The sequence below is a fragment of the Ascaphus truei genome, unplaced genomic scaffold, assembly GCF_040206685.1.
Source record: "Ascaphus truei isolate aAscTru1 unplaced genomic scaffold, aAscTru1.hap1 HAP1_SCAFFOLD_947, whole genome shotgun sequence".
NCBI classification, from domain to species: Eukaryota; Metazoa; Chordata; class Amphibia; order Anura; family Ascaphidae; genus Ascaphus; species Ascaphus truei.
The window spans coordinates 81,528-107,500 of NW_027457286.1; the positions used below are offsets into that span (position 1 = coordinate 81,528).

The 25,973-nt window shown below is 43.8% G+C and overlaps 1 protein-coding gene and 1 long non-coding RNA gene across 2 annotated transcripts in view; one reads left to right on the forward strand and one right to left on the reverse strand.

Annotated features, from left to right (window-relative positions):
* The first annotated feature begins 1,769 nt into the window (after window positions 1–1,769).
* On the forward strand, window positions 1,770–13,564 carry LOC142486557 (importin-8-like). Its single transcript, XM_075585134.1, has 7 exons — window positions 1,770–2,216; window positions 5,957–6,177; window positions 7,324–7,529; window positions 8,648–8,842; window positions 10,120–10,236; window positions 11,155–11,211; window positions 13,236–13,564. The coding sequence occupies exons 1-6, from the start codon at window positions 1,770–1,772 to the stop codon at window positions 11,199–11,201; spliced, it is 1,233 nt and encodes a 410-aa protein (XP_075441249.1). The 3' UTR covers window positions 11,202–11,211; window positions 13,236–13,564.
* A 7,818-nt stretch (window positions 13,565–21,382) lies between these two features.
* The window catches only part of LOC142486556 (uncharacterized), a 7,690-nt gene continuing 3,099 nt past the window's right edge, over window positions 21,383–25,973 (reverse strand). The window contains exons 2-3 of the long non-coding RNA XR_012799025.1: window positions 23,793–23,949; window positions 21,383–21,619 (exon numbers count right to left, since the gene is read on the reverse strand). This is a non-coding gene — a long non-coding RNA (uncharacterized LOC142486556). The remainder of the gene's footprint in view (window positions 21,620–23,792; window positions 23,950–25,973) is intronic.

The window sequence follows — 25,973 nt, forward strand, 5'->3', positions numbered from 1 at the left end:
AAAAATGCCGAAAAAAGCCTTATCGGCGCTTACTGCATGAGGCCCCTAGTCCTTTATAAATAAGGATTCTGGGTTGTGGAGTAATGCACCTGTTATTTTGTGTTTTACCCACCGCATTAGTGTGTGTGTGTGTGTGTGTGTGTGTGTGTGTGTGTGTGTGTACTGGAATTTCCTTCCCCTCAATACCACACTGTCTCTCTCTGGCTCTCTCCACCTTTAAAGCCTATCTTCATACAGGCCCCCTTAATGAAGTATTTGGGTAGCTCCCTTGGCTAGTACTATACATCTCATATACATTTACAATCCCTCCTTGCAGTTGTACTTACCATAACACACTCCTACTGTGTCTGCAGGTTCTTCCTACTTGCCAGTTAGATTGTAAGCTCTTCGGAGCAGGGACTCCTTTCCCAATGTCATATTATATTCTTATGTATCCAATTATGCTATTTGTATTGGTGCTGTAAAGCGCTACTGTATGTACATGGGGGCGCTATACAAATAAAGACATGCATACGTACGTTATAAGGCTAGGGAGATAGAAGAGGGCTTTGGCTGTCCTAGCTGCACATGGCCACGAGAAAAAAGGGGGCAGCCAAAGGAAATCACACCTTTCCCAGGTCTCAGATCACCAAGTTTACACACTAACTGAAGCAGTATTTAAAAATACTTAAAGGTGTCATATTTGGGTAAAAAAGCATCAATCATCTTGATGTAACCCATTGAACATGTCACTGGCATTAGTTCGCTTTAAAGTTCTTCAGGACCAAACCTTTGTGATATATGTAATATAATTGTATGTATATCTTTGTTTATATAGCGCTACAAGTGTACTCGGCACAAAGAATACAGTACAGGGAATTATAATAATACAATAAGTGCAGCAAAATCAGACAATAGGAAAGTAAATCCCTGCCTGAAGAGCTTACAATCTAAATGCGATGTTGGCAGACTTGCAGAGATAGCAGATGAGGAAATAAGTGCTGTAGATGGCAGTGCTTGGATTCAATGGTTGGTAGGAGTGACTGTGGGTGTGGGACAGTAGCCATGAGTGCAGGCTCTTGGGGTGCTTGATTTGTGAGGCGAGTTTTAAAGGTTAGTCAGTATTAACACAATTAGCAGGGGAAGAGGTGGCAGAGAGGCGTGGGCGAGAGCAGGTGTGTATATGGCTGGAAAAGCCTTATCATCCAACGTCCGCCTATGGTGGGATATAACAACACTGGACAATTATTTAGTTGTTAAAAGGATACCTAGGGGGCTCCGTATGAAAAAAACCCCCTCTTTCGGCTTCCCTAACAAAGAGTTCGAGACAGAATGGATAAAGATCCTAGATGAATGCTCAGAAAAGCTGATTGAATTGATTATAAAAACCAAAATCAAAGAACGAAATGAGGTGAAAAAAACAATAAAAGAGCTACAATTAAATTTGAAGTTATACAAAAATATGGAGAACTTTAATGATATGGACAAAAATCTATCCAAAACTATCAATAATATTGAAGAGAAAATTATGATTAAAAAACAATCAAAATTTGATAGAGATAGAATTGACTATCAAAAAAACCAGATATATGCATGGCAAAAACCACCTCCCCCAAGGATTACATACCAACAAGAGCAAGCACAAAAAAGAGACCCCTATAAGAAAAATCCATATCCAAGAAAATCTACCCCAAATAAATCTATCTTAAAAAGGAGAACATCAGGAGCATCAAGTATATCAGATGCCTCAGACCTAGAGAGTCGACCCTCAGTGGTATCATTTACAACAGATGAAGACACAGATCGCCTTACTGATTTTACAGACCCTGAAGAGCGTCACAAAAAAGATACATCATACCATCAAAATCCATCACGCCACCAAGAGAATCCATCAACCTCATTTGATCTGGGCAATCAAAGGGAGTCAAAAACTCCCAAAGAGGACGCGGCGCTCGCCCAAAAGAAGGGCAAATAAAGAGAAGAAAAATGGAACATTGATGCAAGAGAATAATGTAGTCAACATTTCGGGGGTAGATCTAAGAGAAGGAGAGATAAAGGTTCTCAACAAGGGACTGAACTTTGGAATTCAGGACAATTTTGATCTGTTTAATACTGTTATAGATTTGCAAAAATACATTAGAAAATTGTCTCTAAAAAAATTCTTCAACTCTAGGCAGCCTGCTGTCAGTGGCGTCTCTACACCAGATGGCCCAGAGGACTCTATTCTGGGCCCTCTGGTGGGGGGGGGGGGATCACGGACGACAGGCTGTCCTTCAAAGAGTATACAGCTATACAAGACATGAATGACTTGTTTGATGAACAAAATTTGTCAGATGTTCAGAATGTTAGTGCCTCAGAACAGTTCCTCTTTTTGACCACTTCTAAACATACATCATTTAGGAAAAAATCCGTTTTCTGTCCTATGTTTTCCAAAGGCCCACACCTAGAGACATATGAAAAATTAGTGGAAAAAGATCTGCAATTACTAGCAAAGGGGTTTAATTTCACCACCACAATACCCAACAATTTATCCAAAGAAGAAGGCCAATCCCTGGCTGCTCTAAAAACTAGAAAAGACATAGTGATAAAAAATGCAGACAAAGGTGGGGCCATAGTGGTAATGAGCTCTGAGATGTACTGTTCTGAGGCAATGAGACAACTAAATGATACTGATGCATATTCTAAACTTACTAAGGACCCTACACAAATGTATCTAAAAGAAATCGAGAAGCTTATAGATCTGGGCAGAGAGTTGCATGTTCTATCTAAACAGGAATCAGAATTTTTATTTAACCCTTCTCCCATCATACCTATTTTTCACCATCTCCCAAAGATCCACAAGTCGCTTGTGTGTCCGCCAGGCAGACCTATAATATCTAGTATTGGATCTTTGGGAGATGGTCTATCTAGGTATGTGGATTTTTTCTTGCAGCCGTTGGTTCAACAATTACCGTCATTTTTGAAAGACTCCTTTGATTTACTCCTAGACTTAAAAAACTTCACATGGTGTCACACATACACTTGGGTCACATTAGATGTGACGTCCTTGTACACAGTCATAGAACACACCAAAGGTATTAAAGCAGTCACTTATTTTTTGAACAATTCTAATCTTCACTTGGCACAAATCACCTTTTTATTGGATAGTGTATTATTTTTATTACAGCACAATTATTTCACTTTTAACAATCAATTCTACTTACAAACACAGGGCACGGCGATGGGGACTTCATTTGCACCTTCATACGCCAACTTATTTATGGGACTCTGGGAAACTGAACACATTTTCGGTGACACCAACCCTTATAGACATCACATTAAATTTTATCGTCGCTATATTGACGACCTGTTATTAATTTGGTCTGGAGATGCACACACACTTTCTTTATTTTTCACATATCTCGAATCCAACGACTGCAATCTTAGATTTACACATATGTTTCATGATCATCATATTAATTATTTAGACCTCCACTTGTATGTGGATACTGATCTTTCCATACAAACTAACATCTACAGAAAAGAAAATTCTCGCAACTCTCTGCTCAGAGCGAATAGCGCACACCCCAGACCACTCTTGAATAGCATTCCTAGGAGTCAGTTTTTACGTCTCAGGAGGATATGCTCGACAGACGAATGCTTTAATGATCAAGCAGAACAACTCATGACAAGATTCAAGGCTCGTGGTTATTCTGATTACACTCTTGAAAGTGCATTAAAGAATGCAACACAATCTAAAAGAGCAGATATATTGTGTAGACAAAAGAATATCAAAAAGAAAAAAAGCATTCAGGAGAGTGACACACCCTTATTCATTACCACCTACTCAAGACAAGCTGGCACAATAAGATCAATCCTTAACAAACATTGGGAAGTAATTAGATTAGATGGGGACTTAGATAGAGTTACACTCTCTAAACCCAAAATAGTCTATCGCAAAACAAAAACATTGGGAGACCACTTGTCACCCAGTATGTACAGAGACAGAATGGTTCCAGAGAAAGAGCTTCCAAAGGGGTTCTACAGATGTGGAACATGCAACTTTTGTAAATATGCACTCCCCATTAAAACAATGAGGAATATTTTCACGGGACAGAAATACAGGATTAATTCATTCCTAACTTGTAATTCTAAATATGTAGTTTATGTTCTCAAATGTGCATGTGGTTCTAGTTATATTGGTAGGACAATAAGACCATTAAAAATAAGGATCAGGGAACACATCAGAACTATCAAAAACAAGGATGACAATTACCCAGTGGCCAGACACTTCAACAAATGTGTACAGGGATCCATAGATCACTTAACATTCAGTGCCCTAGAACACATACCTATTCATCCTAGAGGAGGAGACAGAGACACACTCCTTAACCGCCGAGAAATGCACTGGATTTATACCCTTGGGACATTGGCCCCCAAGGGTATGAACATTGATTGGGAACTGAAACACTTTTTAAACTAAACTGAACTAACATCAAATTATCCCATGATATACAATGCCCAAATTATACAGCACACTCTTTTTGTAATAAATATGGTGTGCCTTGACATATCAAAAATACAATAAAAACACACACAGATATGCTATGTTTATATATAATAACATTGCATGATAGGTTATGATAAAGTGTATTAAATGAATCAAGTGATAACTATTATAACACATGTATACACATGACAGTCAATAAATAGATGACTCTTGAGAGATCCTATATGAACATCAAAATGATATATTGGGAAGTAATATAATTCCTCCAAAATGGACTGACATGTATACTTATGTTTGATTTCATTATTTATTTATTTTTCATCTTATGTCTAATTTTATGATGGTACACTATCCACTCCTATCAAGTATGTATCTTTATGTATTTGTTCCTGAGGTATTTGTTTTGCATATATAAATGCTTATGATGAAATATGTACTATGATAGTTCCCAACATCCTCTATCTAAACAAGGCTGATATAATGAGTAGTCCAACAATGTAATCAATATTTAGAAGAATATATAAGTATAATTAGATAACTACTAATATTCATGCAATTACATTATTATTAGGCTCTTAAAGCTTTACTATATTACCAGCTAATCCATACTACTTCATCACAATAACATCAATAGCCTTGTCATATGACTCATACCATTTCTTCTATTTTATTACCTCCTTACCATCATTTCAGCCGAGTAGATTGTTTTTCTTTATTTTCTCGTATTGATACATTGTTTTGACTAGGTTTTAATGTTGCTACATACACTATTCCCTTCTACTGACTTACACTGCAGCCGCTCTGTTGATCGGAGACATTACCCGCACTTGTCAAACACAGTATAATGGTTTCATTCATTCCATTGGCCATATCAGACAACCAATGAGATCGTAGCTTGGTGAACTCGCGCGCAAATTATCTCACTGAGATCAGCTGTTAGCGGGGGGAAACCTATATTAACAGGGCGGTTGCAGAGAGTAAAACAGTTCTCTTTGATAAAGGGCAGGAGCCTGAAACGCGTAAGAGATTTTACTTGTCCATCACCATGATGTCGATCATGCAATAAAGGATTTTTATTCATATCTGGTGTATAGCCCCTGCATTTGCTCTGCTGTGCTCCGCTTACCTCCTGCAGGACTTCTCTATATGGCTGGGTAATATTTCATTTATTACCACATTTGGATTTCAACATTTAGATTGTAAGCTCTGAGGAACAGGGCGCTCATCACCTTTTTGTATTTCTTCGTGCTTTTTTTTGTCCGTATTTGGTTTGTTATTCTGTTTGTCATTGATGTCATCCTGTTCCCCCATTGTACCGCGCTGTGGAATATGTTGGCGCTTTATACGGTGATAATGATAATAGATGGGTCACATATACCAGAAGACATTCCTAATCTTTGCATTCGAATAGCTCTTCGGGCTCTCTGTTCCGCTGCTACCCTGGAAGTCTTTAATGCATTTACTGAGTGGCCGTGTCTTTTTCTTTAGTGTATCCCACTCTTCGTGGAGGCCGTGCTGGAGAGATTAACACGAGGCGTTAAGTCCAGTCAGCTGCGGACCATGAGCCTGCAGGTGGTCATTGCATCTCTGTATTATAACCCAGCTCTGCTCCTGAACACCTTGGAACAAATTCGCTTCCCTCACAGCTCCGAGCCCATCACTGCACAGTTTGTCAATCAGTGGGTGAATGATACAGACTGCTTCCTGGGGCAAGTAAAGCTGACCGTTTCAGAACTTCATATATGGAGGGTACATGTGTGCATTGATCGTGTCGCTGTGATGTGTACTGAAGATTCTCTTGCAAATTATGACCTGTCGCCCATCTTAAAGCAACAATCCCCACTACTTAACCTTGTTTTTCTGCTGTTTTTTTATTTTTATTTGTTTTTAACAAACTCTGAAACTGGAGGGTCCCTGTAGCTCGGGGGTAGGGGACGGTGGAGGTTGTGTGCAACTCTTGTCCTCAAGGGCCACCGGGATAAGATTATTTGGAAGGAGTAACAGAGCACTACTGAATGTATCCAAAATTGAAAAAAAAACTATTATGAAAGGGAAAGTGTGTTTTCCGTTAAAAAAGTTATTTATTGGTCATGGGACAGAAATGAACAGTGGTGTTGCCCCACCAACGCGTTTCGCACTAAAAAAAGAGCTTTCTCAAGGCATCCATTTTCCTAAGCTCAAGGGCCACCACCAGGTTAGGTTTTCAGGATATCCCTGCTCTTTACAGGTGTCTTAGTCATTATGACTGAGCCACCTGTGCTGAAGCAGGGATATCTTGGAAACCTAACCTGTTGGTGGCCCTGTAGTACTGGAGTTGGACACCCCTGCTGTAACTGAACCCTAACCCCCGGGTTCCTGAGATATTTCCCATTTTTGTACCTGTATGTTTGGACCATTTTGTGTAATCCACATGGCTGCCATCCAAGGCTCACTCCTTCAGACCAAATAGGAATCCTCAATGTCATCAGGGCAGGACACAGCGGCGTCCTATTGGATGAGTCAGTTAGCTTTAATTTTACTGGCACATAAAAAGGTAAGTATCACGGGTACCAGGTGGTCCCAGGAGCTAAGAACAGTATGGATCCGCACCAGTGGGCACGTTGGTTCAGATTTCGGACAAAGAAAAGATTCTCAATATAGGGGGAATGCTGCATTAATGCTTCTATTGTATGCGTTGAGCCATCACTAATGGTGATATTTGTGATGTATGTGATGAGTCGCCACTCGTGCAGGGGTTTGTACCAATGAGCCGTAATTCATGATAATGTGGGGAATTTGATAGAAGCTTCTTAGCAGTATTTTTTGTGAGGCTCTATGCACCATGTCTGTCTTATGATCTGCTGCTTGTCTTGTAGGCTGCATGACCGGAAAGTGTGTATAATAGGACTCAGCATTCTGATGGAGCTTCCAAACCGACCGCCATCAGTCAACGCTGTTGTTTCCCTCATTGTACCTTTGATTCTGCTTCTCTTCCTTGGGCTGAGACAGGTGTGTGCAAGCCGTGAGCAGCCTGACCAGCGGCCATCCTTGCAGGACCCAAAGAGTGAGACTGAGGAAAGCGGTAAGAACCTCTGGCTCACTCCTTTCTCAGGAAGGAAGACAGGCTCTGGGTGTACTGAGACCGACTGGTATACCAGGAATGTTCCGAGATGGTAATATATTTGCAACATTAGGAAAAAAGCACAGCCGTGACATCCCAGAATCCTCTGTCCTCGGTCCTAAGCACACTTTAATAATAAAGCCATCAATTATTGGGAAGAAAACGATACAGCATTAAGCTTGTAGCCTGGGAAAGACTAGCTAATCTTCACATTGGGATTCAGGATTTTAACTTGCCTTGGTCAACATACATCTTATTTTTAAACACTGTATGTAACTCCTAACAAAAATAATCTATTTGGAACAAAAAGATATTAAATGTTGCATTACAATAGAGAATTGCAGGCTTTATCCTGCATGTTAAAAGAAGCATATTAATAAGACATGGCTAGGGATCGATTTGTAGGGTTGTACTGTATGTAGCATTACAGGGAAAACAAAGAAGGGTTCAAAGGATATACAGTACATTGGTAGTGTGTTTTTCTGTTGCTTATGTAAATAGTTTAACACCCCAACAGCACTCGCATAGATAGAATACATGGCCATCTTAAAACAAGTGTTACGTGAGCATCACAAAAAGACCATGTCTCGATTTTAACACATAAAATATTCACAGGGAATAAAATATCATTTAAAAAAATTCTGCAAAATAAATATATCGGGATTGCATTCGTGTAGCTGCAGCAATATTTGTAACACGTATGTGCCATTCTTTCCAGGAGATGGAGTTTTGGATTTGTGTATACAAAATGTGTGTCTGTTACTGCACGAAGAAACCATTGTGAAAGATGGCATTTCGTGTGTGTGTGTGTGTGTGTGTGTGTATAAAACATTGGTATGAGTTGAGTTTAACACAATATATGTGTATGCATAGTGTTGTGTTGCATGAAGTCTTACGTGTGTGTGTGTGTGTGCAAAACATTGGTCTGAGTTTAGTGTAACACAATATATGTGCCTTCATGTGTATGCATAATGTTGTGTTGCATTAAGTCGTGTGTGTGTGTGTGTGTGACGGAGGAGCTGAAAGTCTCCCTTGGTGACGGGCTGTAAACATGCTGAACATGCTCTCTGCTTTTCAAGAGGAAATTCCGAGTGATGAGGAGGAAGGAAACGGGTTAGGTCAGGCCATGCAGGAGAACCTCGGGCAAGAGGAGGAGGAAGAGGACGACTGGGACGATGAAGTTCTGGAGGAGACTGCCTTGGAGGGATTCAGTACTCCTTTGGACTCAGTAGATGCCCTTGATGAATACCAGTTCTTTACAGAAGCTTTGCTCAGTACGTTACTTTTCAGTGTGGTTCGGCACAAAAATGAAAGTGGGGTTAAGTGGGGAAATGCTTCTAATTAAAGGGCTTGGAGGAGAGAGACCGGAGGAGCTCTGTATAAAAGCAATTTTGTTGGCAAGAAGTTCTGACACATTGTGCCATTTTGCTGGAGCGTATCTGCATCAAACAAATGTAAGAAATCGTCTCTTACATCTGGTGCAGAATATTAGAAGGCACAAGCTTATACCACTATCACATTTTTGTTTTTCGTTTTACACCGATTAAAGGGAGAAGAGGTGAGACATGGAGGTGCAGAATTTGACACATCTCATTATATTCTGAGTTATGTATCTCATACTGTCAGTTCCCAAGTATCAAGCAAGCCCATGGAACAAGACGAAGAGCAAAGTGCTTGATGCATTGACGCATGCAGGTGCAAGATGGAAACCATGCTTACATTTTGCTCCAAAATTGCTTTGATACATCGCTCCCATGGTATTTAGAGAAGGCGGCACAGCGAAATATTTTAGGGCATGTCGGGCTTTAAGGGCAGTTTAGAAAAAGAAATTAATTGGAGGTGCAATGGAAAAATGGAATCAACTTTATATTCACCTTCAAAGTGAGTGGTCAATAGTAATTAAAATATACATATATGGTGCACTACTAATGCAAAAACATACATTAAATACATAAACAATTGTTAAAAGTGATATTGCTAAATATCATATAGCTGAACTGGTAAAAGTGTGTAAAGGTCAGAGTTGCCTGTGAGAAAGGTGGTAGCCTTAAATGCTGCTGGCTGTCAGCTCCTGCATGCTCCTTCCTCTCTGGGGATAACGCCTAGACCGTCCCAGCTACCCTTCCAAGCTGCAATACGGCGACTCTGGAGGTGAACCGAAGGAGAACATTGGAAGACGCCCAGGACGGTCCCTTCTGACAGCACACCAAGGTGATCCACGGCCCCCGCCTACTCACGGAGGTAGTGAGTCCCAGCAGTGTGAGCGCCCGATCCAGCCTTGTGACAGGACGGTCCAGGCGTTAACCCCAGAGAGGAAGGAGTCTTTGCCTGATTTCACTGTGAAATATACTCAGTGACATTTAAATCACCCAGGTGATGCTTTTCGAACAAAAGTAGCACCTAGTAATGGGCATCAGGGATATTGGCCTCACGAGAAGCTGTGAAATACAGCCTGCCAATGTCCTAGTAAAAGGGACATTCCACGGCATGCATCTTCCAGACTGTTATAAGCTGTACATACGCATGGATGTGATGAGACTGTCTTGTTTAGGAGTGCAGGGCCAAGATCTCTCGTGGTATCACTCGCTGACAGCCCCGCTAAGTAATGATCAGAAGAAACACCTGCATGAAATCTACTCAATGGCCGAGCAAAGGAAGAATGCAGCAGGTCAGTCACTTCAAAGGAGCCAAAGATGATGGGGGTTGGGGCTCTAGCAGGAAAGTGAGAATCCCAGCATATATCGCCCCCTAGACTTAAATACAGAACAGTATCCTGCAGTGATCAAAAACTCGGTGACAAAAGTCAAATAGACATTTAAAGTCTTAATGATGCAGATATAATGCACAACGTTTCGGGGGAAATCCCTTCCAGAGCTGTACGATTATGCACCCAAAGAAGGGATTTTTCCCGAATCTTTGTGCATTATGTCTGCATCACTAAGACTTTAAATGTCTATTTGACTTTTGTCACTGAGTTTTTGAGCGCCGCAGGATACTGTTCTGTATTTAAATGTCCTCATCCCGGCAGATTTTCCTCATCTCCACCATGCTTTTGGTTCTCTAATGCACGTCAGTCACTCCCACAATGGCAAAATACATATACAGTATGACACCTCAAACAGGCGCTTCCTATGTGAAATAACTTGTGATTTTCTTGTGATAAATGAATGGGAAATATTTGTGTTCAAATATATCTACAAATTATATAGTTGATGTGGTTACGTGTAAATAAATTCAATCATGATCCAAAAATGTGTATATACCAGTAAAACCATTAATGAGATTTAGGACTTTGTGTATTCAGCAGCTTAAACTCAGAGAAACTGTCCAAGATAGATCCTGAAACAGTATTTTTGTAGTGTGTGTGGGAAGCGCTAAATCTCCTCTGCACCAGATAACTGTTATAATAATCCATTTAGAGAAAACCATAAAAGGAGGAGCGTACCCCACTCTCTACAAAAATACACACGAGCAGCTAAATGTAGAAGGTTCAGCAAGTTGCGGGGGCTGAATTAACTGATCCATATTATGTTACTGTATATGCCAGTGTTCTTATTCTGTTTCATTTCATCCGTTGTTTGATTAGGACTTGCCGCACCCCAGACAAGTACAATAAACTGCAACAGAAGATAACTAACTCCAGGTACATTTGTGGGACATGGCAGCTGGATTGGAGCTTTTTTTTTTTTAAACTTGAATTTTATTGAAAACATAATTTTACATAAATGGAGATACAAATACACATAACAGGTGTAGCACCTGTTTCCCCCTCCCCTGCCACTGAAGATCTGGCCACTACATGGGTATTGTCCCCGGTGCTGTAGCTCACCTGCTGGTTCAGGAAGTCTGAGTGGCTCCGCAGTTGTTATCCTTACATGAACACCGGTGGCTCAATCATTTGGACTGAACTACCTGTACTTGGGCAGGAATATCCTTAAAACCTGGTCTGTTGGGGGTCCTTGTGAACAAGTTTCAAACCGCTGTTCTAGACGTGAGCTTGTTTTTCCTCAGAACACACTTTTTCACAGGAATAGCCAACACAGTTGTAGATTGAGCCACCTGTGCTGAAGCAGAGATACCATTAAAAAGCTAACCTGTTGGTGGCCCTTGACTGGAGTTGGCCACTCCACCTTAGCCCCTTCCTGTAACATAGAGTAACACTAAATTGAAGACAGCCTTACATCAACCAGTTATGCTGTTTTGTGTTTTGGAATTGCACCAGGGTGGTGCGACCTGACAGGGCACACAATCTTGTTCAGCTCTGGGCTGACCTCGCTGGTCCAGATTTGAAAAACAATCTTGATTATACTGTACTAAATCACTTGCATGTAGCTATAATGCTGACGGTTTTAATGCACGTGAGTGACGGCCAAGGCCATTGTGTCTGAGATGAATGTAGGCATTTTTATACTAGATACAGATACTTCATCCCACCTGCTGTCTTTGTAACTGTAACGGCTCAAATATATGTGCCATCTGATCAAAGCCATGCATTTTCTTCTAAAGCTTGCGGTCTACATGAGTTTTTAGTGCTGTGTGCTGTACAGATGTACTGAGACTTGCTGTCTCCGGAGCCAGGGCCTGAGAGAGCTTCAAGCCGCGGCTCCAGTGATGGTGCTGCCCATGCCATCCTGCAGGGGGGATCCATGCTTTCGAATCGGACCCTCCTGGAGCGATAATTCTCCGGCACCACGGCAGTCACGTTTTCACAGCATGCCCTGGTGCCGAAAACGGAAAGTCTTGCTCCATCTGTATGTCAGCATCATAGCCCATAACCAAGTATGGTAAAACCTATCCTTGCTTCATTTTTGCATAGCCAGTATAACCAACCCCACACTGAGACCCAATAAGGTCGAAACGGCTTTCTGTGGGTGGGTTTACTGGCTTTGCATCTTGACCCTGGCTGTGCTCAAAGTTGTGACCATGCAGCAAGCTTAAGCCTATAGGGAACCATGTTGATGGTTTTGAAGCAAAAGGTGGCACTGTGTGCTCATTTGCATGTTATTTCCCAGAATCCCTTGCTGCAGTGGAAGTGCTGGGTGATAATGGTGAAAGGCGGGTTTGCAGACCTGTCAAAGACATGCAATGAGCATACAGTAATATTTCCATTATATATATCAATATCATCATCTTCATCTTCACGCTCCACCACCTAACCATTTAGGTTGGGATGCTTCATATACCTAAAAAGTACTGTAGATCAGAAGCATACAGTACAATTCAATGAGTTTATACACTATTGACTTGGATGGGAGGTTCCATCATTCACGGTTTAGTTCTTTCCACCGTTATACCTCTCGCATCCCTTGCAAAGAGATGCTTAGGAAATACTTTGGTCTCATTGTGCTGTTGTTAACGCAATGCTGTTGTAAATCTATCAATGTTTAGACACTAAAAACCCGACCAGCTTGTCCCAGCCTCATTATTATAGCGCTTTTGATTAAGGTGAAAAGTGGAGACTGCACTGTTAATGGAAAGGTGTTTGTGGGGGTGGGTGTAGCATGTAAATATGCAGAAGGAAGAAAGAAAAGTTCTGGTACAAAATGTTTTTTTTATTTAATGTGAAAGTGCCAGTTGGTAGTGGAAGAAATTGACATTGAAGAGCACAATCTAGACATAGGATTCTGTCCCACGACTCTCACTGTTGTTGTATTTTTTTATTTCCAGCTTCTCAGAAGATTGAGCAGCAGAACGCTGCTTAGTTAGAGTGCCATAAGCTCGCAGCACCTTCCTTCTGAGGAACTCAGCTTGGAGACAAACGGAGAAAGCTACAGAGAACTCTTGGAAACCTTTATTATCATATTTTGTATGTCTCATTGACCCAAAAAAGGTTAAGTTAGACTTTCAGACTGCAGCGATGCATCATAAGACTCCATTATGTGACTTTAAAATCTTCTGACATACTATTTCATCCTGAGAATGTGACCGATTGTGCGCTGCACATGGAGCTGGACTTAAAATAAACTGAAGCAGAAATGCCTCGCTGCTGGACCGTGTACATGATTCTTAATTTTCTGCTGTTTGTTTTGGTACCGTAATGCATTTGGACTTAAACTGGCTACTGGAAGATACAGTATGAACCATATGAAATTCTTGGTCTTTGGACCCTCACTGGAATCCTTTGCCTCTTCATCTTGATGTATTTCTTCATTCCCTCTCGTTTGTTCTTTCATGTGTGTAACTGGCGCGGATGTTTCAGATTTAAATATAGGCCACATGGAGAAGAACGGTCTCTATCTCCCCATCACAGCAGAGATAAATTCGACCCTTGAAATGTCTGTCTTCAGAAAAGCCATTGGTTTTCCAAGCTCCTCACCCCTCGCAGAGCTGACCTAAATCTGTCTGCAGTCAAGTCCTTTCTATTATACTCTTAGCACTTCTTTTTTTTTTTTGCATACTATTTTTTTCTTTTTGTTTACTTGCTTACATAGATCATCACAGGTCACATGGGGTCCTATGTCAGGAAAAATAAAACTCTTTGTCAAAAAACTTATTTTAAAGATGCAGCATTTGTGCTTCTCTGGTTCTCTCCTTCAGTAAGAGCGTGTAGTGCTCTGTGTGTCTCACATCTGGTACAATGTAACTTTGCTCACAATAACATGTGTGTCTGAGGCTGGCAATGTGGGGACAGCTGGGGCTACTGTCCCGGGCCGGCGAATCAAATTCCCCCCTAACAGCGACCCTAACGTGAGGCTGCACTCCTTATAAGCCCCTTTGCTGGCCGCCAACTGTCTCACAGCAATCGGTGGGCCTCTAGGCTTCACCCCTATACTGACCCCTCATGTCTGTGTCCCCCTTTTTTCGGCCCACTGTAGCTTTTAGCAGGCCAATCCCCAGGCCTTTGGGACCCTATTCTGGCTGTGCCGTCCTTCCAAAGGCCCCTCTCATTGCCTCTCGTAAATCACCTCCCCACCCTCCAGGCCCATTCACTATTAAGTTAACAAAAAATACAACCTGTACAGTGCCAGGGGCCAGATACATATAGTTAGATTTATATCAATCTTGCTAAGGGGCTAATTTTATACTGGGGGGGGGGGTTAAACAATTGTAGATAGTAAGCCCACTTGAAACACCCGTGTTTTCTTGCAGCTGAGTCGTGGCTTATTAGATCAGCGATACGGCTGTTATTAAAATGCACTTAATATAATGCAAGTGCTTTTAATATATTATATGTGATAAGTGCTTGCATAGGGTAGAGATCAGCTAGTTTTTAGCTAGTTCCAGTTTGGGTATATGCAGAAATGCACCTTTAAACCACTCTAGCTTAACACAAGGATTATAATGTTAGACTAGCTGTTATGTATTCCAGTCGTTGTGAACATTATACAAAATAATTTGGGGCTCTGAAATACAAAAAAACTGTACAATTACTGATAGACTTCTATTTATTGAAATGTGTTGAAGCTAGAGTATGCAGGTAAGTTATTAGAGATGTATGGTTATACACAAAATAACAAGACCTGTTGCTGCTTTAACCTTTAGACTGAAATTGTTAATTTGTGTTTTATCTATTGTTTAATGCTTACTGTGACGGGAGACAGGAACTTAACCGAGGTGATTAAGGCAAAAGGCAGGACAAAGCCGTTCAATAAAAACATTTTATTCCAGCCGAAGCCAGCAAGCCCAGCACAAAAACACAAATCGGAGCGATACTCACAAAAACAGGGCATACAGGGGTGAATTCTGACACAGTGCTGAGTGCCACATCAAACGGTTATCCAGGGCTTGCTTCCACTCTCCAATGGGGGGTAGGGACTGTCCATACCAGGTAAAATTTGCGGCAGAGCGCTTTCAGAAGTCCAGCTGAAAAGTCTTGCTCCCGTGTCCATGACAAAGCCTCGGATCTCACCGCTTAAATTACCTACACGTTAGGATCCGAATGAGCCGTGGAGCGCTGATCGGGTTCCCTTATCTAGCTTCACCGCTGCCATAGAAAAGCATGGTAGAGGGGCTGGTGACCAATCACAGCGTGGCTGCTGTTCACTGACTAATCAGGAGGCAAGGGCTCGCCTGAATTACCCAGGGTCCGTGGAGGGAAGTTTAAACGGGGCAATGGGAGCAGCTAGAGAAAAAGAGATGTAATCGGGCGCTCCTAATTACTGGAAGGGTGTAGGGTTTAATGTGTATAATACACACTTAACACACCGAACAGTGCAATACAATACTTGTGCACATAAATTATGAAGTTAAAGTCAACAAATATTACAACATGTAAGTGATAACACCACATATTTGAGAGAATAACTAATTTATCATCAGCACAACCGATAGTGAATAAATCTCGTGTGGTAATAAATGAAAAGCAGCGCTAGAAAAAAAAATCCTCTGTAGATGGTTCCTTGGTCTTTACGATTCTTGTTGTCTTCCAGGTGAGGGGAGCACAGGGTGTTCACAGCAAATATATGAAAGAATAATAGAAAACACAATAGTGCGGCCAGTGCGATGAAATGAGGTTCCACTCACAAATATCCTCTAGGTTAAAGGCATGTCATAGACTCATTCTCTCTCTAACTGGAGCCGTAGTGGAAGGAGACATCCATGTTGGGCTCTCCTAGGTTAGGTTGCAATCCTCTTGTATAACTCCAAAAGCAAGGAAAGAAACTCGCATACACTGTAGTGTGGTGTGTTTCAATATATATTGTGAATAACAGCAGGTATAAGTATAGATCCACTCACATTGTACATGAGTACAGGGCATGGAACGAGTGCTGATCCGTGACGTCTCAATCCCCGGCGCACGTATCCCCTCCGTGTTCCTACGTCACTTCCGGTGCCGACTTGACTGTGGGCAGAAGCGGTCAGACGCGCTGGTACCGGTTGCCACGACTCCTTGTCGCGTTCTCTGCACAGTTTTGACAGATTGTACGCGTTTCACTAACATCTTCAGGAATCAATACATTTATTTCTATCTGGGTATTTATAGGCTACTCACTCATTAGTATAAATAGCTTAGGTGAATGTTCCTTATATTGTTATATTATTATTACATCGCCACTTCGATACTACCTCAATGGGAGCAGCCCCTCTAAGATGGACTTGGCAAAGGCTTCCCCCGGCTGCCAGGATATCTCCTGCTGGGCTGGCGCTGCTCTGGCTGGGGAGACACCCACATGCTCTGCTTTTTTGGTGGCTGACCCCTCCCCCAGCTTGATCACCCCTAGCCCTAGACACCATCTCCTTTGTCCCTTCACATCTCCTCCCACTCCAGACCCAGCAGCATACCATGCCTGGACTGTTGATTCATCCATGAATAGTTTTTACCTGGATGAAACAAGGATTTGTGCATTACAATAATACCAATATAGACTCTTACTGGTTTGAGTGACTGATTGGATTATATAGTGGTATCGTGTGAACATTCACTTGATTTACAGCATCACTATTTTTTTTATTTTGTCTTACGATATCCACAATGTGATAACATACTATAGCATATGCATAGTAGATGAGCCGAGTGGGACATTTATTATAATATGATTTAGACTAAAAAAATGTAAAGACACTTAATTTTACTTTTTATCGCAAGATTTAATTTTCTTCCTGGGGGGAGGGGAAGGGGGGGGGAGTGCAGACTCAGGATTGAGTTTATAAAAAGCTACTAATATATACACTAAAGAGAATCCATATAATACCTCAAATTGAGGTGCACCCCTATAACTAAATGATGGTCTATATTACATTCAAAGCTGCAGACAAGCAATATCCTACGTGATTTTTTTTTTTTAAATAAAGCGGTTCTGTACTATTAAAAAAAATGCTACAAGTATTTTCTCATACAGCTCTGAATTATGTTTTTAATGTATTCTAATGTAACAAGCATTTTTCGTTTCTATAGCAACCATTTACAAAGTCATATCCCCTTCCTCTTTGAGCCCTGCCCTCTCTCTAGCAGTGCACCAATTGTGTCTAGTCTTCTTCTGGATCATGGGTGACCTTTCCTTGTCCTTATTGCGTAAACCCCTGTTTTTGCTTTTAGTCCTTTTAATTTTTTTGCTAATAGTTTATCGGCTTTGTTACCCTTTTCGTAGAACAGTTGCCTTGTTCATCTTAAAGCCGTTTCTACTTCGTGGTCACTGTCAGTCACGAAACGAGTTAGGAGAGGAGGAGCTTGGTGACGCCGTCTGTAGGAGATATTCCAGAGCAGTGAGTGGCGCAAAGCGGTGACGTCCCACGACGAGCGCCGGAACACACCACGGAGCATTGTGCAGTTTGGGCACTCCGTGGAGAGGTGATATGAGCGCTGACTCTTAATCCAAGGCTCTGAGGGAAATCTTTGCATGATGCGGACGGCATTTTAGTGATGTTCGTGCACTCACTGGTTATGTGAGTATTTTATTGGCTGTGTTAGCTGTTTTAAAATAAATTGTTTGTGCCATCTACACTATTCTGTGCTTCTTGCTCTCTCCATGTGACCAACTGCAACCATTGGGGGAAGTACCTGATAGCAATTGTAACTCGGAGCAGAGAGACCAACACGTGGGATTCGTGTTGACAGATAAGAAGAGGTTAAAGCACAGATTGTCTCCACTGCACGGTTATTTGATGGATTGTAAGTAGGCACTATCATTGCCTGCTTGAGTGTGTCGTAGTTCTGAGATACCGCGCAATGGTGTGCTTGTTTCATTTCTTCTAGGAGGAGTTGCCAGCAATTCCATCTCCATCAATTGGACATTCAGGGGAGGGTCCCATAAAGGACATTAACCGTCACATGGACGTTACATCCCATGGACTGTGTGATATTTAAGCGCCATATTTAGATAAAACATTGAAACATTCGTAGTGGTATCTTTAGTACCTGCCCTTAATAGCCATACCAGGTTTTGAATCCAGCGTGTCGAGCATTGAGCTCTATAAAGGGGCATGTCATCAGGTGGCAGGTTTTTTCTCTCTCTCGCCGTTAGGCGGCGTTTTTTTTTCTCTCGTCGTCAGGCGACGTTTTTTTTCTCTCCCGTCAGGCGGCGGTTTTTTTCTCTCCCGTCGTCAGGTGGCGTTTTCTTTCTCTCCCCTCGTCAGGCGGCGTTTTCTTTCTCTCCCCTCGTCAGGCGGCGTTTTCTTTCTCTCCCCTCGTCAGGCGGCGTTTTCTTTCTCTCCCCTCGTCAGGCGGCGTTTTCTTTCTCTCCCCTCGTCAGGCGGCGTTTTCTTTCTCTCTCGTCGCCAGGCAGTGGGTTTTTTTCTCTTGTCATCAGGCGGCGTTTTTTTTTTCTCGTCAGGCGGCGGTTTTTTTTCTCTCTCGTCGTCAGGCTGCTATCAAAAGGGCCTGATCACTAGGATCTATGCGGGAGTGGAGTCAGCTGTGGACACCTCTGATCATGACTACATGACAAGATGGGCCACAGATCTTAATATTGAAATAGAAAGAGACGATTGGGAGGACATATGGGAATTTGCCTCTAAAACATCCATGTGCTCTATACTTAAAGAAAATATCTATAAAATGATGTATTATTGGTACCTCACACCAGCACGCTTGAAGCGGATATACCCTCTGGTGTCTGATCTCTGTTGGGGAGTATGTGAACAGAAGGGCGACATGGTCCACATTTGGTGGTCATGCCCGGTTATCCAAAATTACTGGGAAATGATCCAAGCCCTTATTAGGGAAGTTACGGACCTTTCTGTTCCTATCGACCCGTTGGTTTTCCTATTAGCAAAGCCTGTAAAAGAGCCAGGTGAAAAAGCTAATCTCATTTATTCTTACGGCAGCAAGGTGTCCTATTGCGGCCTAATGGAAGAAATTAGCCCACCCTTCTAGGAGAGCGGTTATAGGGGGAATCAACAAGGTTATGGAAATGGAAAAGATGGCTTTCCTGAGACAGTCGGCTTAAGACTTCTGCAGGACTTGGGAACCGTGGGTAGCTCAGAGACCTGGCCGGAACTAGGACCCACTGTAGCAGAGTTCTAGAGACAAAATAAAGGACCCGACGCCTCAATACCCAAAAATATCAATGCTCCGACTATGTGTAAGGAACGAGTTGGGCCAGTGGATCGGCGGACCGCCCCCTCCTCCTCTACTTTGCCCATCCCTCCTCCTCCTGCTTTCCCACTCCCCCTTTTTACCGTGTCCTCCCCCTCACCCCGCCTTCCCCCTTGTCATGTCCTTCCCTCTTCTTCTAAGTTCTTTCCTTTCTCTAATTTCCTCTCTAGACCCATCCAATCACAAAGATGAAACCCACTGGTTGGGCCGAGCTCGACTCTGCTTATAGATGGGTAGGAAAATGTAATCTATTGTTATATCAGTGAAAGGGAGAGAATTGTACTAGGCATATGTCATGATCGGGGTATGAGGGGTTAATGGGATCTGTGTATATGTTGATCTGCATCCCCCTGCTTCAGCAGAATTGCCCCAGGTCTGAGATGTATTTCCCCAGCAGTCTGTGTTATATTACTATGTGTGTATAAATCATGTTGGGAGGGAAAGGGTTAACCATATTGTGTATATGTGGATCTGCATTTCCCCGCTTCAGCCAAATTGTCCCAGGTCTTAGATGTATTACCCCAGCAGTACAGTGTGTTATTGTATATATCCTGTTATCATGATATGGATATGAGGGGTTAATGGGATCTGTGTATATGTTGATCTGAATTCCCCCACTTCAGCAGAATTCATTGCTATGTTATGTATTAACATGGAGAGAGGGGTTAACTGTGTATTTGTCATAATGTAAACCCCATAGAACCATATCTCTGTATGTGTTTGTGCTACAAGGCTGACATTTTGATATGTTTTCCTATGCAACGAACACAGGTTGCATACATACCTTTAATCTGATTTATGACATGTGAAATATAGTTATGAGTTATCGCTGTTTTTAGTATAACTGTGGTTTGGAAGCTTGCCAAATGGCCGCTTTGATATGTAATTGTACAATCAAAGGAGGTTACTTGAAAGGCTTTGTTGTGGAGAAGTTCTCAGAGGTGAGAAAAAACCTGTACATCAATAGAGGTGACTCGCCTCATTGCCTATGAAGCCAGCTCTCACAGATGGATACTAACCATTGTGACCTGTCAAACGTAACACCCTACATGAAAGACCCCTGCCCAATAAGCATTTTTGCTCGACAGGATGACAACGAAGGCATCAGGTCATAGTTTTTTTATAAATGGGCTGGCCAAGTAGCTACAGGGGAGGGGTGTATTAATGGGGGGCTGGGTAAACCCTGCTTCTCGCGTTACCTGGCAACCTGTGATTGAGACAAGGTAATTGTTCACCAATAACTGAAATGCCATGTTAGGAATGGGGGGCCTGTGTCTAAATGTTGCTTGCACCCCTTATTCCTGTGCTTGTCGTGACCTATAATAACTAAGGAGCTGCTATTCGGCTGAATATCTCCTTGTCCAACCCCAGTAGGTGTAAATATTTCTGTAATGTTATTTGCTTGATTTATTGTCTGTTCTGCTCATAGGAAATAAACTCATTCAGTTTACTATATCCTAGTCTTGTTCAATCTGGCCCGGTTATTCTATATATTGTCTGTTCTCTCATGACAGTAGATGCCAAGATTTTTTATATGTAATAGAAAATCATTGTGAGATAAATGCGCACCTTGAGATCTGTAACCAAAGTAATGATGTACTTTCACTTTTCTGTTTTTTCGATGCATTTAATAAAATTTGAGTACAAAAAAAAGAGACAATTCACATATCTTTTTGAATCAATGACAAAAGCTTTTATATTCTTGTTGCTGCGCTTAGTGTTTCTATAGAGGCAGATCTGCAACAGGAGAATTTGGTGACGTTGTGTGGTAATGTATATAATTGGAGCAGATAGTTGGCTCCCACAACTGACCCCCACCCCTGCCCTCCCCCCCCCCCCCCCCCAGGAACACAAAATGCCTTTTAATGCAGTCTAGACAACCTTCAAAACGCAGAAAGGAGAGCTGGTTCACTGGTTGGTGCATGATCTCCCGCTTACTCATAGGTCTTTATAAGCTGGTACAAGCAGAGCAGGCTGCCTAGCCAGCTCCCACTGTTGTGTGACATCAGGTAGAATCCTATTTTGTCCACTATGCCTGTCCAGCGGCCTGGGAAGTCATGTTTGGGTTAGTTGAGCCCTGAGAACAGAAACACTATTAGAAATTTATTCTAAACATTCGGATATTCCCTATTGCGGACAACACTTTCTGCAGGCACTTTCCTACAGGGTGCCCACACTAAAAGAGGCACGCTGTATTTACTTGCAGGAGTTCTGCAGCTCTTTTAGTGTGGACACACTATATTAGTGTAACGGGTATTCCACCCCACCCAATCTCATATATAGTGTGGGTGAGTAGAACATGTAGTGTTACCGGTGTGGTGCGTATACCTGCAGGCTCACAGGATGTCTGAGCCTCTGCTAATGAGAGCCCGGGGTGAATCCTCTGGAACGAATCTTCTTTCAGCGCCTCCACCTATGTAGGATTCTAGGGAAGTGTAGAATGACCCTAACATAGGAACCCACTCAGAAACCACATACACCAGTATTATGGATAACAGGTTTACTAAATGAACAAACACTTTACTAACACACATATAAGACATTACACAACATCATAACCTTATGCAATACTGGAGCACCTTCTGCCAAATGTCTGGTGTTCCCACCCAGTGTCCTGTAACCCCCACCCAATGTCCCGTACTCCTACGGAGATCGTGGGTGACTGCGCAGTCACTAAATTAATAGGCCTGTTGGTGCACATATAATACAGAGGTACCTTCCGAGCACTCCGATGCTCGGGCCTGCAACACTCTTCTCAAAGGGTCAATCGGCGAGGACTCCTCCAACCGAACTCCTGCACTTGTGGACCGCTAGGGCGGTCCCCTCGGGAACACAGTCTCTGTGGACCCCAACGTGGGTCCAACCGCTTTCCGGGAACAGCAACCGCTGCTCTTTCCCTATCTATGTACAGAGCACTGACTTGACAGGAACCCTAACCTAGGGCCGGTCCCTGTTGTACCGCAACCTGAGGTGACTTGGGGGAAACTCCTAGGGCCTGCGGGGTTAATAACCTACCCCCCTCCCCTACTACCCCAAGTCCAGAAACCTCACTAACCACTAGCTAACTCACTAACCCTAACGCGCCTGCAGCCGACACACAGCTCTCACAGTCAGCCTGCAGACAGTAACACACGCTGCACACACACTGCACTCAGTACATGCAGCGTCACATGCAACACTCAACACAGCAACCTGGAACCCACTGCACGCACTCAGCATCCGCTGTACACCCGATGCCTATTTGTAAGTGCTCACAGCACTACTCGCTGTGGCACTGCCAAACCTGCACCCAACACACACCTAAGGGTGACCTCCCTATCTAGGGCCGTCCCTTATAAATTACCCACTACCCTGGTGGGGAGTTGGGGCCTACCTGGAGTGTGGGTACCTATCTGGATGCAGGAGCTGCACTCACTCCCTGCATCCTTCCTTCCCCTTCAGCTCCGCTGCTCCAACTGACGTGACCAAAGCCCGGGAAATGTATCTATTCTCCCGGGCTGAGAATCCTCCAGGCCTATTGGCCGCTATGAGGCACCTGGTGCCTGTCTCCCTATGCCTCCTGGGAGTTGTAGTTCCCAGGAGGCTGCTATAGCGTTGGGGCCGCGTGCGCGCTTCTCCTGCGCATGCGCAAACTACTAATGGCCGCCTCACTGTTTCCTGCTCCTTCTCTACTCTCGCGCGACTCTTCCCTGCCTCTCGCAGCCTCCCTGAGCATGCGCGAGCTAACTGGGCCGCCGGGGACCTACTGCGCATGCGCGAACTGAAGCGCAATGGCGGCGCCCTAATCGCCCGGCTCCGGGAGCGCCGGGAGCCCTGAGATGCGCGTGCGGCCTTGGCAACCGGCCGCATGCGTCCCCGGCAACACCCGAGCCGGGACCTGACCGCCCTCTCCCCTGCCATCGCCGAACGGAGCCGCCATTGGACGCGGCGGCCCCCGCGATCGGCAGTCAGGTGAGGGGGGTGCGGACGTGCTGGGGAGACCTGGCTACACTAGCAAACAGAATGGAGCAACAGATGAGGTGGCACTGGCAGAATTGAATAGAAGCTTCATGTTCATTATGCTAAACTGAACATGTTCATGTCACACTCATGAAAGCAAAGCTGATACAAGCCCTGACCTGGCAATTAACAATGTCATTATTTGTATCAGCTCTCAATCCCACAGACGGTAAACTCCTCACCTTGAATCCTCTGCCTCCCATGGAGTATATAAAGGAAATTATATCCTCCTTTATGTAAATATGCTTTACCTCACTAAATCTGGAGAATGGATGATTCCCTCCACAATGTTATCCCGGATCTCCTGACGGTCGTTTTCATGGATATTGAATGGAAAGACAACTTCTCCTGCCAGAGGCTCTCAATCTGGCCAGTACTGAGACACCATGTTCTTCAGATATATAGCAGCTACCAAAGAGATAGAGATTCTGTGTGAGTCGACAGACATAGCTACCAGACAGACGGACCAAGACCCTCTGTGTGCAGACCCCCTTTCTAATGCTCTCTGCGAGCAGACTGACAATTTAAGCTAAAAAGACAGATGTGGCCTATATTATCACATTCACACACCAATATGTAAGGGCAGCAGAAATGGAGTATGAATAATAAGTGGTCGTCATGTTTCAGTGAATAAACTGATATGTATTAGTAAAAGTCAGAGTGCAGTGTTTAATAATCTAATAAACTGCACACAAAAAATATATATCAAGCAAAAATAAGTAAAAAAAACATTTGATGCTAGTTAGTGAAGTTTATGGATTTGTATATGGGAAGCCCCGTCTGTGTATTGGCTGCACAATCTGGGATGTATTCTTTAAGAAAAACCATGCTAAAAGATCAGGAGGAAGTATATTCTGATCCCAATGGAAATTCTATTACACCTAAAACTAGTAGGTAATATCCACCTCTTCTAACGCTGCAGTACTTAATCAATGTAGCATAATCCCCATCAGTAAATATCAAAATACATTTAGATTAGCCTTTTACTTAGGGTGACCACCCGTCCCCCTTTTGCCGGTACAGTCCCGGTTTTTCGGGAGCTGTACCGGTTTTCTGTGTGTACCGGAAATGTCCCGGATTTTCCTCAATGTGTCCCCATTTTTTTTTTTTTGTCGCCGGCGGTGCACGAGTAATTAGCTGCGGTGCACTGTGCGCTGTGCGCGAGTCTGCGGCGGCGGCGGCGCGGAGGAGGAGACTGCAGCAGCCCGGCTGGTAAGTTTTTTGTTTTTTTAATGCCAACCCCCCCCCCCGGCAGTTTCCTACCTTGTTGGCCAATCCCCTGCGTCCCGGCATTAAGCCCCGCCCCCCGGCATCATCCTTCACCAAGGACCGGTGGAATGGATGGAAGGAAGGGTGCCTGGGGGCGGGGCTTCCGCTTCCTGCGGCAGAGCACACGTGGTGTGTGTCTCTGCCCACGGCTCCTGGCTCTTCTGCACGGTGTTTCCCCCCCTCTGCCCGCCCGGGGGGATAGGAGGTGGGTTTTTGATCCTTTGTCTCCTGTCCTGGCGCTCCCTTCCCCCCCCCCTGTCCCCTTGGTTCGGGAGATGGGCGCGGGGGCTGGCAGTGGTGGCTGCGCGGTGTTCCCCCATTCTGCCCCGGGAGCCCATGGCTGCCCTCCGGGGGAGGGGGGCGGCAGTTTACCTTTGTGTCCCGGCGCTCCTATCCCCCCCCCCTAGGTGCGGGAGATGGGCGCGGGGGTGGGTGCAGGGGGAGGCGGAGAGCCACCTGCTCGTGGCTGCCTCTGTCTGTACTCCAGTCTGTGTGTGTGTGTGTACCAGTGTCTGTGTGTGTCTCTCTGTGTGTGTGTGTGTACCAGTGTCTGTGTGTGTGTGTGTACCAGTGTGTGTGTGTGTGTGTGTACCAGTGTGTGTGTGTGTGTACCAGTGTGTGTGTGTGTGTGTGTGTGTGTGTGTGTGTGTGTACCAGTGTGTGTGTGTGTGTGTGTGTGTGTGTGTGTGTGTGTATGTACCAGTGTGTGTACCAGTGTGTGTGTGTACCAGTGTGTGTGTGTGTACCAGTGTGTGTGTGTGTACCAGTGTGTGTGTGTGTGTGTACCAGTGTGTGTGTGTGTGTGTGTGTGTGTGTGTGTGTGTGTGTGTGTGTGTGTGTGTGTACCAGTGTGTGTGTGTGTGTGTGTACCAGTGTGTGTGTGTGTGTGTGTGTACCAGTGTGTGTACCAGTGTGTGTGTGTGTGTGTGTGTGTATCAGTGTGTGTGTGTGTGTGTGTGTGTGTGTGTACCAGTGTGTGTGTGTACCAGTGTGTGTGTGTGTACCAGTGTGTGTGTGTACCAGTGTGTGTGTACCAGTGTGTGTGTGTGTGTGTGTGTGTGTGTGTGTGTACCAGTGTGTGTGTGTACCAGTGTGTGGTGTAGCAGTGTGTGTGTGTACCAGTGTGTGTGTACCAGTGTGTGTGTGTGTACCAGTGTGTGTGT